The following is a 14,199-nucleotide window of genomic DNA, read 5'->3' on the forward strand; positions in this document are numbered from 1 at the left end:
CTCTGCTGCGTTCTGACCGCAGGTGAAACAGGACAGACCGCAGTCCTGACGGTCACACCTCATCCATGCACGCGCGCGCGCACAGGACAGACCACAGTCCTGACGGTCACACCTCATCCATGCACGCGCGCGCGCACAGGCGTGTTCTGCCCGCCCATCCGTCCCGGTGCTACAGGTATGTTGAAGTTGTTTCGGGGCGTGGCTTGTCACTGTTGGCAGCCAGGTGTGCGCGTCGCGCCTGCGCCTCGGTGACATTGATTGTGAAGGACGCGCAGACACGCCCCTCAAACAACACCTGCGGCGCGAGCGCAGCGCACCTCATTCTGTCTCACCTGGATCCCGCGAGCGGCTGGTTGTAGGAGCTTACAGGTGATCCGCCATGCTGAAGAAGAAGAGCAAGTCCTCGGCGGTCACGCCGCCCAAACCCACGTGAGTCTTGCGCGTGTTAGTCTGGGAGATTTTTGTCCTGGTTGTGGGTTCAAACCTCTGGAATCGAGGGCCGCGTGCACGCTCCTGCAGCTGGAGGAACAGCTGAGGTGCGCGCGCCGATCCTGTGATTCTCCGTCATCAGGTCATGTTCTCCTGGGTTCTGTTGTTCAGCAGTTCTGGTGTTTAGAGAAGGTTCTCCATTTGGACTCTGATGTCTTCCTGGAGTCCAGAGTGGGACTTTATGGCAGTCCAAGGAGATCCACTGTCCTGCTGCCGAGTCCTGGGCTGATGGACCCGTTCTGGGGTCTGTGTCAGGGGTTCCATGTGAACACAGATGTTTCTTTGCCTTCAGCAAAGTCCTGCAGGGACTGAGGCAGTGTTCCTGTGGATCTTTCCGTGCTGTGGTGGAGTGGATCCCTGTGAAATCCACCCTGCTCCTGCTGCCACGCCCTCTTCTCAGGACAGAGCTCTCAGCCGCTGCACGATTCCCAGACCCATCGAATGTGTAGGACTTCAACAGGAGGCGTGTCGTTGCAGAAGAGTCCAGACAGGGAGCTTCCTGTCCCTGAAAAGAGGGAAAATGGGGTGGGGGGTGGCATGGGGGGCTTTAGAGCTACTGACTTTGAGTTGGAAGGTTTCAAACCTTTCTGCCATCAGCAGAGAGCAACTGAACCAGGTTGTGGTTCTCAGCAGACCTTTGGTGTCTGTTGGAACGCCGAATCCTTCATCAACCTTGGCAGATCAGCTTTGTGTGAAAGGAGCCCCCCCCCCTTGGATGAAGCTACACAAACGTTCTGCCAGCGGCTTCCACAGCACTCGGCACCTGTTCAAACTCGTCTCTGAGTGCCAAGCGTTGAATGACGGCGTTTGTGCTCACCTGCTGGAGGGAACGGGCCGCTCTGCTTCTCAATAGGCGCCCTGTCTGTTTTTCATGAGGCGCAGACGAGTGCACGCCATCTGCACGGCCTCATGGTTACCAGTGTGGTTGGCCGACGGTGGCATGAAGAACAGAAGGTCCAGTCTCAGCCCTTTGACCTGCATGTGATCCATGACTGGAGGTGTGAACATGTGTGACCTTCAGCATTTTCATTTCTGAAGTTTGGTTTGTGAGACGCACCGTCCGGCCTGACAGGGGAATGTGGGGGAATCAGACGTGTTGTCATCTCACAGCGCCACACCAAACCTGCTGCCACTCCATGTATTGTATACTTTAGCCCCCCCCCCCCCCCCCCCCCCCCCCCCCCCCCCCCAGCTGGCGGAGTTAAGTCGGTGCAAATGACTTCAAAGTCAACACGCTTTTATTTTGAAAGCAACACATTAGTTCTTCATCCAACCCTGCAGCAGAAAACAAACCGGATGCAGCGGCTGTTCTTCATTTTGTTTCAATTCACGACGTCTAGAAGTTTTTTGCAGTTTGGGGGGGGGGGCTATGTCTTCAACAAACATTGGGCCCCTTTGTGGAAGAACTCTGTTCTTCTGTCTTCTAACGCCGCCTCTCAGCGCTGAAGGCAGAAAAACTCGGGTTGTTTTTAGTCGATCTGTCAGTTTGGCTGTAGACAGTTGGGCTCCGTGCACAACGTGCACGTGCAGGCTCAACAGACCTGTTCTGTGGGTTTCTACAGGAGGTGCATGTTGTGAGTCAACGTGCACGCTCATTGTGTGGCCTGACAGGGAGTGTCTGCTGGGTGGCATTACGAAGCAACCTGAAGGGCCAGATTCCTTCACATGTCAGCTGTAACCTTCCCCGGCCACGCCCTCCTGGAGGCTGTGGTCTGAACTGTGGGTCTGCAGGGCATGAAGCGTGAAAGTGGCTTCCAGCTGATCTCTGCTGCTTGAAAAGCCTAAATAATCCGCATGTGTGTCTGTCTTGAAGTGCCGCCCCCACGGAGCTGAGCGTTCTGGTCGAGAAGCTGCAGAAGAACGCCGACAAAGTGGAGAGGAACATCATGGAGATCGAGCAGAACCTGAACAAGGTACAAAGGAGGGTCCAGGACGCCGATGTTTGAGATCCTCAACCAGACTGTTGGTTCTGGGCTGGTTCTAAGAACCAGAGCACAGCTGGTCTTGAACAATGTGACCATAGAACAGAATCCCTCACTCTTTAGACTTCAATGACATGTCTGTGGAAATGGTGAATGATGAACACTTGTATAGTGCTTGTCTACCCAAAGGCCCAAAGTGCTTTACAGTCACATTCACACACTCATGGCAGCCTTCATTTTCCAGGAAAGAAAAACAAAAATCCATCAGATTGAGTTGCAACTAATTTGGTAGCAGTGATGGCTCTGACGTCATTGTCGAGCTGGACCGCCTGGCAGACGTGCACCACAGTACCTTTACCCAGATCTGAAGACAGTTGTGCTGTACCAGAGAAGGTCACGAGGTCAACGTTCTGTCAGTCTTCTAATCTGACAAAACGGGGAACATTTGCTTCATTCAAACATGAAGGCTGGTCCGTCTAGTCTGTAGTTGAGTGTCTGCTGGAAATGTAGACGAACCAAAGTCTGCTTGACCAAACGCATTCAAACCCAACTCTCTCAGCAGTTATGTCATTAACATGAGGACAAAAATGTCTGCCAAAAGGAAATAAAAACTTTGACTTGGTGGTGTAGACTAGTCATGAGACTCTGACGCGAGTAAACGCTCCAGCACAGCATCATGTCTTGTATCTAGGTCCAGTACAGAACGATTCGTTTGAAAGTAGCCATCTTGGTTTTCTGCAGGACGTGTGTAAGATCAACGAAGGCAAACAGCCGCTGTACCAGGACGACACCAACAAGAGGATCCTCAACTCCCTGGAGCTGCTGGACGCCCTGGATGAGGACGCCGTGAACACCAAGCGCCTCCTCCACCCGCAGGCTGAGATGATCCAGCAGGAGTGAGTTCTTCATGCGTGTTCTGGGACGCTAGCATGTGGGTTCAGACCCTTCCTCAGGAAGAGGAGGAGAATCCTGAGGAAGGGTCTTCCAGACAGAAATGCAGCTTTTTGACCGTCACCATTACAGATTACGATGGTTACAGACTTAATAATTAATATACACTGAATAATGTGACAGTGTGTGTTGTGACTACACATTTACGCTAACATTCTAAGAGAGGAATTGCATCATTCATCAGGATTAAATGGATTTTCTGCACGTGAAGCTGCGTGTTTCCTAAAGGATGTCTGTGTGTTCAGCATGAAGCAGCTGCGTGAGAGGGTGATGAAGCTGAAGGAGGACCACTACCACATTTACCAGCTGATCCGCTCAGAGGGGGTGCCCACCATCAACTGGGGAAACATGATGGATGAGAAGCTGGTGAGACGCTGAAGAGGGTTTCCTGAAAGGTTCATGTGAAGAGCTCACATCTCCATCAGTGAGCAGAACTGCATGACAGACACCAACCCCAGGTTTCTTCCTCAGGAAAAACTGGACTCTAAAGGCTTTGGCCAGGACCTGCCAACTGTGGAGGCCGAGGTGGTGGAGCATAACATCTTCCATGGGGAGGTGGAGGCTCTGGCCCCTCACATCTCTGCCAGCGGAGACAAGGTGGGATGAGTTCCCTTCCTCCCGATCCCCTTCAGACAATCGACTGAGCTCCTTCTGACAGTCTCAATAGTTCATAGTTCCACGAACCAAATGCAAAGAGCAGACATGTTTATTCTGTTTAAGAGCAATAACTGAACTATTTACTGGTGTATTTAAACCTATGTGTGATTTGCAACCAGTTTTTATGGCTGACTGTCCTATGTTTGATGAATCTTTGTATAGATCACGTTTAAGTTTTGATATCATTTCTGCTTTGATTGCTTAAAATAAACCAAAGGTGGATGCAAATTCTGGACAGCTGCAGTCAGCTGTTTGCAGAACATAGTTTGGGGGGTGTCCACCTCCATGTCCTGGTGGTCCTGGCTGCTGTTACCTGGATCAGGTGGATTCCTGCTGTAGTTCAGAAAAGGAGCGGGACAGCGGCCCTGGGGGCCCGGACCTGTGTAATCCAGCTTTGTGATGAAGGGACCTCTCTGTGTTTCTGCAGGAATATGTCAGCAGTCTGCAGATGAAGTACAACAAGCTGCTGGTGAGAAACGGTTTCCACTCATCCCTTCAGTTCAGTTTATGAATCCGTCTCAGAGCAGGAAGGAACGATCAGAGCTCTGAAGGTCTCTCTGTGTCACACGCTCCTTTCAACATGCTAGCAGCTGTAGGATTCAGCCTGGGACACGGAGGCGTCAGTGCTTTCACCCACTCTTGCGCTCCCTGAGCCCTCCAAATGTGTTCCTGTCTGATCTAGACCAGCTCCAGCGCTCGCCAGCGAGACCTGCTGAGTCTGCGCGACTACATGCTGCGCTGCACCAACGAGCTGTACTGGATGGACCAGCAGGCGGAGGAGAGGATCAACTATGACTGGAGCGACCTCAACCTGGACTACCCAGCCCGCAAGAGGCACTATGAGGTAGCTAGAGTCTTTTAGGACACCAAGTCCCTCCAAAAGGGATTCCAAGTGATTAATGAAACGCCATCTCACTCTTCAGAACTTCATCAGCAGATGTTTGGAGTCTAAAGAAATCGGTATAACGGCTCTGAACAATGATGGAGAAAAGCTGATTAGTGACCAGCATCCAGGGAAGGCTGTCATTGAGGTACGTTCAGAGCGTCAGCATCTGACTCCCATGATGCTTCAGTGGAGATCTCACCCACTAGTGGACCTTAATGTTCAAACTTCTGACTGACCTGCAGCAGTTAGCAGCACGCAGGCTGTTGCTGTGACTGTTGCTGACAAATCCTCTGTTTCACTGAACGTTTTCTTTTGGGGTGAGCTGGCGGCCTGTCTGCAGTGAACAGGGCATTGTGTTCTGCATCCTGATTGGCTGCAGATCATTGTTAATCTTCTCTGCGCTGCGTCTCCCCACAGAATGTGTTTAGTTTGTCAGTTTTACAGCCTTAAAACATCTGGAATCCTTCCTCACAGATTTCATCCATCGCAGGTTATTTTTCGATCATGACCCCACGTTAAACGGTCGACCGCTGCACAGATGGATGGATAACGTTTACATTTAGTCATCCTCCACTGTGAGGACCAACCGGTGGCTTAACAAGCACTTAAAGGACTGATGCGTTTGTTCATCGCCTAGTGGCTACGGCGTGCCGATGGCCCCCTTTACATCGTTATCAGAGCTGTTTTTTATGGCGGTTTGATGTTCGAACCCGGCTGGCCCATGTCTTCCAGACGTGACTGTTTTGTTCTCTGATTTAGGCTCATATGGAAGCAGTTCATGCTGACTGGAAGGAGTACCTAAACCTGCTTATTTGTGAAGAAAACCACCTGAAGCACATGGACGAATACCACCAGGTAAGACATGACATGAAGTGCTTTGACTGCCGTATTTACAGGCAGGTGAGGCTCACCTGTTTCTCTATGCAGTTCAACAAGGAGGCACGTGACACCCAGGACCTACTGAAACGGCTGGAAACCGAGATCAGCCAGAAGTACAACCCCGAATTTAAGGATGTTTATCAGATGGAAGGCCTCATCAGTGAGCTGGACGTAGGTGTTCTGCAGTCCAGACTGCAGCTGACCTGTGCAGAGCTGAAGCTAAGACGTCCTGCTTCTGTGTCTGCAGGATCAAGCTAAGGCAATGGACCATCTGGATGAACGGGTCAAGGCTCTGCAGAAGCGAAGCCTGCAGGTTCTCCCTCTGAGGTACCGCAGGGAAACGCTCCAGAAGCTGCTGCCCATTGAAGCTCTGTGCGAGTATGACACCGACGAGGTACGCGCCACGTTCACTGCAGCTGCTGCTTCAGGGTTTGCTGTTTGGTTTGTGTTGCACTTTCATGACAAGAGAGGCTACACTGCTGCAGATGAGTACTATGGATACTGTTACTTTCAGAAAACGGCTTTATGGGTATTTTCAGCATAAAGCAGGTACAAAGTCTGAGAGGAACTGAAGAACACTTCTCATTATCCACTCTCTATAACAACCCCTGCCCAAAACCAGGAACAAGCCTTACATAATTAGCCAGATTTCTTTCCGTCAGGACATTTGGAAGCAGTTCTGTTGCTGTGACTGGAATGCATCAGTCAGGACGCAGGGGGCGATGCAGCAGCAACTTGCTCCATTTTCTCAACAATTATCTGTTGAAACGTGTGTCTGCTGCGCTGATAAAAAGGAGAAACGTAATATTTGTTGGATTTATGATGATGCTGAAGAAGTGTGAAGAAGAGCAGAGATGTTTCTGGTTCACCAAGGATCTGTAGAGCAGGTTGCAGTGGAAACAGTTTATTTTTCTATGACTATGGAGGTGTGGCTTATTTGGACTGTTTTGTAAAGGACACATTCTTTAATAAAACAGCTTTTGTCACAAATCTCAGTTTGAACGCTGTACTTTAGGCCTTTAGTAGATAGAACGCCGTCAGAGGGTCGCAGACAGCATCTTCCGTGTTCCTAGCCAACAAAGTGAAGGAGCAGCAAAATATTTTGGAACAGAGACATGGATAGTCTGAAGGAAACGTCAGCTTCTGCACCCAGACTGGTTTAAGGGGGGGGGGGGGGGGGGGGCTTCCAAAAACCGGGACGAATGCTGCTCATTCACACACAAATCGTTGACGGTTCTAATGGAGCCGGCTCAAACGATGCCGGTGGCTCCAAGATCCATGCTATTAAGGTCTTTGGCTAAATCTAGTTTATCATGACAAATACAGGTAAACATAGTGATTCACCCCACAGAACAAAAACCAAAATGAGCCTGTTATCTTCTCAATGGTTCCCTTTTTTGTCTGGGTTAGAGGAGAGCAGGTTTCATCACTTTTACCTGAAAGGAGGCAGCATCCTTTTTATTCCTTAGGAGAACTTCTGTGTTCTTCTGCACTCTTGAGTCTTGAGGAGAAGATGTCATCTGCAGCCAAAATGACCACATTGAATTTGTTCAGGGCCAGATCCAGCGTGGGGAGAGGTACACTCTTCTGAGGAACAACGGCACACGGTGGGACGTGAAGGATGCAGCTGGACGTAAACTGACCGCCCCTGCAGTCTGCTTTTTGATCCCTCCCACCGACCCGGAGGCTGTGGCTGTGTCTGACAAGTAGGTCACCTTTCCTCACCCTAATGATCTAAAGCATTAAACAGGAGGAACACAGCTGAGGAGCCCACAGGAAGATCAGCCCACACCTGTAAATGCTGCTCTCCAAAGAGTAGAAACTGTTTTAAAAAGCTTAAAGAGCTTAATCTCAGCGTTTGTGCTCACAGACTGGTCAGCCAGCAGAAGGCTGTCAAGCAGAAAACAGCCAGCTGCAAAGCGTCTCTGCAGAAGCGCTTTAATGAGCTGCAGAAGGAGATTGGAGCTGGGACAGGTAAAGCACAGACTGACTGTTGCAGTAAACATCACAAAGCATCTCCGTCCTCAGCGGGCTCAGACCTCAGCTTTGTTTCTACTCTGACTGTAGACAAGGAGGAGCAGCAGTGCCGCCAGCTGATGGCCGGTTTGGATAAAGTCGTCACCGACTTAGACAAACAGGAAAAAGCTATTTATGCACGAGTGCGCCCACCGCTGGAACAAAGCCGGCCACTGCAAGACGGCGCTGACCGCCTGCAGGACATGAAGGTAAGGGTCCTCATTGATCCTGCTGGTAGACACTTCCAGCTTTAACAGACTCATTCACGCTCTTCCAATGCTTTCCTGCAGGACATCTCTGCAGCTGTTGACAAGATTAAACCAGAAAAGTCCTCCAAGGTGGAAGAGGCCAGACGCTTCCTGGTCTCTAATTCCAAGTGTGCCAGTGCCCCTCAGCTCCACAGCAAGGCGGATGAGACGGAGAAGAAGTGTGCCAAGGTGGAGCAGCTTCTACAGTGCTCCCAGGAGAAGTATGGCATGTTTTTGGCTTTTCAAGTCCCAACTCAGACAGTCTCTGCCCAAGGTTTGCTTCACTGCATTCATCTAAAACGTGACATTTCTTTAGGCTAAAAAATTCCCACCAGCTGGAGATGTCTATTCAAAATGGAAAAGCTTTAATATCCACATATGAGAACAAACTGGCCAGGGAGGAAGTTGCCCCACGGGACATGTCCTCATTGGAAAAAACTCAGCGAGAACTTGCTGTAAGTTCCATTCGTGGATGTTCAGCTGGCATCACAGCGAGCCACAGATTTTCATCACATTCTCATGCTGCTCCTCCAGAGTATGGCTTCAGATCTGAGGTCCAAGAGCTCAGTGATGGCGGAGTTGGAAGAAAACCTGCGTTCAGCCAGAAACAGTTGCAACAACATGACCTCCAGGTTTCATGAGCACTGTCCAGACATTGAACGACAGGAAGCGGATGTGCAGAAACTCAACAAGCGTTTCAACAACCTCAACAGGCAGATCGATGCCAGGTGAGTCAGTGAGAAAGAGGAACTGCAGCTATCCAGGCCTACAGTCTCCACAGCCGATTTCTCTGCTGCCCCCCACAGGTCCCAGAGCTTGCAGAGAGCCAAAATGGCATACAACAACTACCAGAACGACTACGACAACTTGAACAGCTGGCTGTCTCGTGTCCCAAACTATGAGCCCAGAGAAACTGATGATCTCAGACAGGTGGAGACTAAGCTGAAGAACCAGAGGGTGAGATCACCACCTTTACACGAGCTGTGCTGTGGAAGAATACAGTCACTGAAACATGTGTTGACTCCAGCAAAACTCCTTTTCTGCAGAACTTGCTCTCTGACATCACAAGGAAGGAGTCAGACTTGAACAACGTCTCCAAAAATGCCAAGCTGTACCAACAGGCTGTGAAGGTACAGATATCCCTCTGACTCCCTAAACTAAACTAAACTGAAGTGAGGTGGAGGTCAAATGTTTACAAGTTTTGTCTGCAGGACTATGAGGCTGAAACAGAGAAGTTCAAGTCAGTCTTGGATCTTGAGGATGGTCTTGTACCTCAGAGCTACAAGAGAAGCAGACTGGAATCACCTGCAGTGAAAGTCAAAGAAGATGTGAGGCGCTGCCGTCAATGACACTGCTCTCTCTCTTTCATCTGATTCAGCCTTCGTGATTGGCTGTCAGACACCACCACCTAATCCAGACGTTTCCTTTAATTCTGCGTCTGTGCTTTTTCTCAGTGAAAGCAGAAAGGGAACCGCTGTGATGGCTGTCAATCATTGTTGAAACAAAGATGTCTTCTTCTAACACTTTCAGGAAGCTGAAATTGAGTCCAAGTTCACAGAAGTGAACGCCGTAAACAAGCAGAGGCTCCAGAATCTTGAATTTGCACAAAGCCTTTTAAAACAGGTAACATTATTTACCACGTTTGTAGCATCTGCACGCAAACCAAACAAATCTATGCCGATGATATAATATTCTCACTCTTCATTCAGCAACCCGAGGTCCCTATGATCCAGTCTACAAATGTGCAGTCTGTCCATGCCGCTCCTCCAGGGGAGGAGCCTTGGAGAATCAGGAAGCAGCTGGAAGATGAGACTCAGAGGAGAGAACAACTTGAGAAGGAAATCAAGAGCATCCAGACCAACATTTATGAACTGGAAGGACAAAAGCCCCAGGACACCATCGTGAAGAAGGAACTAATCAAAAATGTTCCAGACCCACAGCTGGAGGAAGAGGTTCATAAGGTCCAGCAGAAGCTGTCAGAGGAGCGCCGCAACACCCATGTCCTGGAAAACGACTTGGAGGTGCTGAGGCTTAAGTTGCGTGGCCTGGAGACCGAGCTCAAAGAGGGGGCGCAGCAGTACACTGTAAAGGAGGTGCTACGTATCGAGAGGGACAGGGGGCAGGAAGAGGAGGTCCGCAAACTTCGCGATGAGCTGGAAGAGCTTAGAAGGCAGAAGATGATGAAAGACAATGAGCTGACTCAGATAAAAAAGCAAGTGACCCTCCTGGCTGAGGAGAAAAACAAAGAACAGGAGGTGATCACCGAGGAGCAAGTGATCAAAGTTCAGAATGACCCCCAGCTTCAGTCTGAGTACCGGCTCCTGCTTGAAAGGAAGCAAAAAGAGACGGATAGTAGAAAAGAGCTGGAAGACGAACTGAAGTTTCTCCAGGAGAAGCTCCGAAGGCTGGAGAAGGAGAAGGCCATGGCAGAGGAGAAGATTTCCATCAAGGAGGTGCTTAAAGTAGAGAAAGATATGGCTCTGGAAAGGGAGGTAGAAAACCTCCGGAGACAGTATGAGGATGAGAAGTCCAAACGCAGATCCTCTCAGCGGGAAAAGTCTGACCTCCAGAGAAAAATTACAAGCCTGGAGGAGGAGAAGAACAGGGTTGTGGTCCAGGAAAAAGTTAGGGAGATTGTCCGTCCCGATCCAAAGGCGGAGAGTGAGGTCGCCAATCTCCGTCTTGAGCTTGTAGAACAACAGAGGCGCTTCAAGGATGCAGAACTTCAGTTGAAGTCTCTGCAGGATGAACTGACCATGCTGAGGAACCGAGGACCTCAGGTGGAGGTCAAAGAGATGATCAAAGAAGTCATCAAGTACAAAACAGACCCACAGACCGAGAAAGAGCTGGAAGGTCTTCGTGAAGAGATCGTTGATAAAACACACCAAATTGAGAAATCAGAGATGGAAATCCGCCAACTTCGTGACGAAATTCAACGATGGAAGGAGACAAAGCCTCAGGTCCAAACTAAAGAGGTGGTCAATGAAGTGCTGCAGTACAGAGAGGATCCCAAGACCATGGAAGAGATTGAGATTCTAAAAAGAAAGCTGGCTGATGAGCAAAAGAAACGCCTTGATCTGGAGAGAGAAAAGTCTGCCCAGGAGGAAAAGATCAGGCTAAAGAAGTTGGATCTGTCTCAGGTCAGAGAGAAGATTGTTGAGGAAATAGTGGTCGAGATGGTAGAAGATCCTATCCTCAAATCAGAATGTGAGAACTACGTCCAGACCATCAACAAGGAGCAAGAACTGAAGGAGAGCTTAAAAGCAGAACTCTCAAGGCTGCAACGACAGATCGCTGACTTAGACCTACAGTTGGAAGAACTGGAGCGGGAGCGAAAGGCAAGACGTGAGGCGGAACTGGAGATTCAGAGGCTTCGGATCAGGCTGAATGAGCTGGAAATCCGGGACAAAGAAAATCGCGAGAAGGTGACAGTCAAGCAAAAAGTGGTGCTGCAGCAGGATCCCCAGCAGGAGAAGGAACACTCTATCCTGAAGCTCCAGCTCGATGAAGAGCGGCACAAGCGTACCTTGCTGGAGAAGAGGCTGGACGCCCTCAAGCAGCAGCAGCTAACCTTGGAAAGAATGGACGTGAAGGAAAGAGTCGTCCGCACTGAGAAGGTCCAAGTTGAAAGGGACCCAGAAGCCGAGATGGAGATTGATGACCTCCGGAGAACTTTAGACGAAGAAAAAAGGAGAAGGCGTGACCTTGATCAAGAGCTCGCCAGCCTTACTTCCAGGCTCTCAGATATGGAGTTTCATCAAACTAAGTCTACCAAAGAACTGGACTACATCAGAGACGAGAGCAACCGTCTGCAGCAGGAAAACCAGAGGCTGCAGAATGAGATCCGCAGACTTCGGTCCGAGATTGACATTACTAGCAACGAGACAAAGCTTATCACCGAGTCTGCACCAAGGGATGACGGGAAGAACTTGGAGATGAGACTTGATGCTTTGCAGAAAGAGCTTGCAGAGCTCAAACGCATAACAGTCCAGAAGGATGAAGAGATTGAAAAGCTGCAGAAGAATCTTGGGTCAGTTAGTATCAAGAGGGAACAAAGAGAGAGCCACCTTCGGCGCTCTATCGTCATCATCGATCCAGACTCAGGCAAAGAGATGCGACCGGAGGAGGCCTACAAACTGGGCCTGATCGACTGGAAGATGTTTGTGAACCTGCAGGGTCAGGAGTGTGACTGGGAGGAGATCTCGGTCAAAAGTCCTTCAGGGGAGTCCACCGTGCTCCACGACAGGAAGTCTGGAAAGAAGTTCTCCATCGACGATGCGCTGCGAGCTGGCCGCATCACTGATAGGCATCTTCAGCAGTACAACAACAAGGAAATCTCCATTCAGGAGTTTGGCTTGATGGTATCAGGCAAGACCAAGTGAGCAGGTCAAGATAAGGGTTTGGGGTTCAATGCTCAGATTCCTGTTTCAGCTTTGGTTAAAGAAATCCTTTTTATAGTTTGCTCTCAACACTGTGGGAACTGGGCCTTTAGCTGTTTGTTTTTTAATCCATTTAATTATAATGGGCTTCTCGTCTCCTCTGTGTCCGCTGTGCAAAGATTGAAACTCCTGCCCTAACATAATCCACTCTGAGCCTGTACTGGGGTTAATGACCTATGACCTAGCTACTATTACTGCTTTACGGGGTTGAACTTATACATTCTGGAAATCAAGCTGTGAAAGCTGAAATTAAAGATGAATCAAACTGGGAATCCTGAATCTTGTTGTGTAATTTCTGTTAAATGCACCTCATAAACACCTCCAATCACCTTTAGTAACCGGTCCGTCTCGAAACCGGAGCCCCACATGTTGATGAAGGTTCTCATCATCCAGGTGACCTCTTGGATTGAGTCATGATCTGGATGGATGAAGCAACTTAATGAAACGTTGCAAGAAAGAGACTTGAAGTCCAGATGCCAAGACTTTAAGTGCTAATTATTAATCACCTTCTTTGACTTATGGCTGCTCCATTCTTGGTTGGTCACATCAAATCATCTTCCTCCATCTAACCATATCCTGTGCATCTTCTTCACTCACACCAACCACTCTCATGTCCTCCCCTTCTGCATCCATGAGCCTCCCCTTTGGTCTTCCTCTCCTGGATCTCCAACCTCAGCATCCTTTCACCATCATCATCACTGTTCCTCCTGTCAAACATCTCCATCTGCTTCCCTGCATGGATCTCCAGAACATCCATGATCTGATCCTCTGATGGATTCATTCCTGGTCCATCCTGGTCCCAAAGAGAAGCTCAGCATCTTCACCTCTGCCTCCTCCAGCTCTGCATCAGAGTCTCTGAACCAGGGTGTCAAACTCCATCGCAAGGGGGCCGAAATTCTAAACACACTGTAGGTCGTGGGTCAAACAGAATAAAAGTATATTTTAAATCTTTAAAATTTAACTAACTGAACATAAATATGAATTAAAAAAAGGGATTTTATTCCCACTCTGTGCGCTGCTTCCGCCTAACAAGCAAAATACAGAGATTTTAAGGATACACATGATTAAAGTCATTCATATAGATTGCATTTATATATAAAGAAAGTTCCATGAAATTAAATTTATTTTTGCTGCCTTTTTCTGTCCTTGAGCCCCGGCCCCTCAGAAATCCTGCGCACGTCTCTGTCCCCAAACTCCAAAGGGTTTCCTCTCTTCTCTCCATTCACAGCTCACATTCTCATTTAGATCATTTATCATGCAGCAAATCTCTTTTAAAGGACATGAAAGGCCTCAAAATGCATCCAATAATTATCATTGATTATTCAGTCCTTTCTGTAAACATTATTAGATATATACTCCACTTTACAACATGAAACACATCAGTGAAAGCTCCCAGAGGGAACAGACACACACGGTTGTGTCAGCATCATTGTGTTGCAGACACAATACAGATTCAGGTCACAATTTTCTACACAGTGCCATTTACTGAGCGAACTGAAAGATCACGGTGATAACAAAGACTGAAAACACTGATAACAAACAACATACAGTTGGAATGTTCATTGACCTGCAAAAGCATCTGATGGAATAAATCCTGACCTGCTTTGGTCTCAATGCTCCTCATACGGCATTAGGGGTCTGTTATTCCAGTGGCTTAAGAGTTATTTAACTAACCAACAGCAGTTTGTCCAAGTTAATGGACATAATTTGGA

General features: G+C 48.8%; 1 protein-coding gene across 1 annotated transcript; it reads left to right on the plus strand.

The window, feature by feature from the left end:
• Nucleotides 1-304: 304 nt before the first annotated feature.
• On the plus strand, nucleotides 305-12,763 carry ppl (periplakin). The gene is made up of 22 exons (XM_004086420.4): nucleotides 305-429; nucleotides 2,303-2,402; nucleotides 3,153-3,307; nucleotides 3,608-3,728; nucleotides 3,834-3,959; nucleotides 4,447-4,488; nucleotides 4,702-4,863; nucleotides 4,943-5,050; nucleotides 5,665-5,760; nucleotides 5,833-5,955; nucleotides 6,032-6,178; nucleotides 7,339-7,490; nucleotides 7,655-7,758; nucleotides 7,852-8,009; nucleotides 8,091-8,269; nucleotides 8,365-8,503; nucleotides 8,583-8,776; nucleotides 8,855-9,005; nucleotides 9,095-9,178; nucleotides 9,260-9,376; nucleotides 9,579-9,671; nucleotides 9,758-12,763. Exons 1-22 carry the CDS (start codon nucleotides 380-382, stop codon nucleotides 12,428-12,430), a joined length of 5,274 nt encoding a protein of 1,757 aa, XP_004086468.1. The 5' UTR covers nucleotides 305-379; the 3' UTR covers nucleotides 12,431-12,763.
• Nucleotides 12,764-14,199: the final 1,436 nt, after the last annotated feature.

This window comes from Oryzias latipes, chromosome 8 (genome assembly GCF_002234675.1).
Source record: "Oryzias latipes chromosome 8, ASM223467v1".
Taxonomy (NCBI): domain Eukaryota; kingdom Metazoa; phylum Chordata; class Actinopteri; order Beloniformes; family Adrianichthyidae; genus Oryzias; species Oryzias latipes.

Coding starts and splice junctions, on each gene's coding strand:
- ppl (XM_004086420.4), top strand. CDS start 380: ATGCTGAAGAAGAAGAGCAAGTCCTCGGCGGTCACGCCGCCCAAACCC. Junction 8,777..8,854: donor AACAGGCAGATCGATGCCAG/GTGAGTCAGTGA, acceptor TGCCCCCCACAG/GTCCCAGAGCTTGCAGAGAG. Junction 9,672..9,757: donor CACAAAGCCTTTTAAAACAG/GTAACATTATTT, acceptor CTCTTCATTCAG/CAACCCGAGGTCCCTATGAT.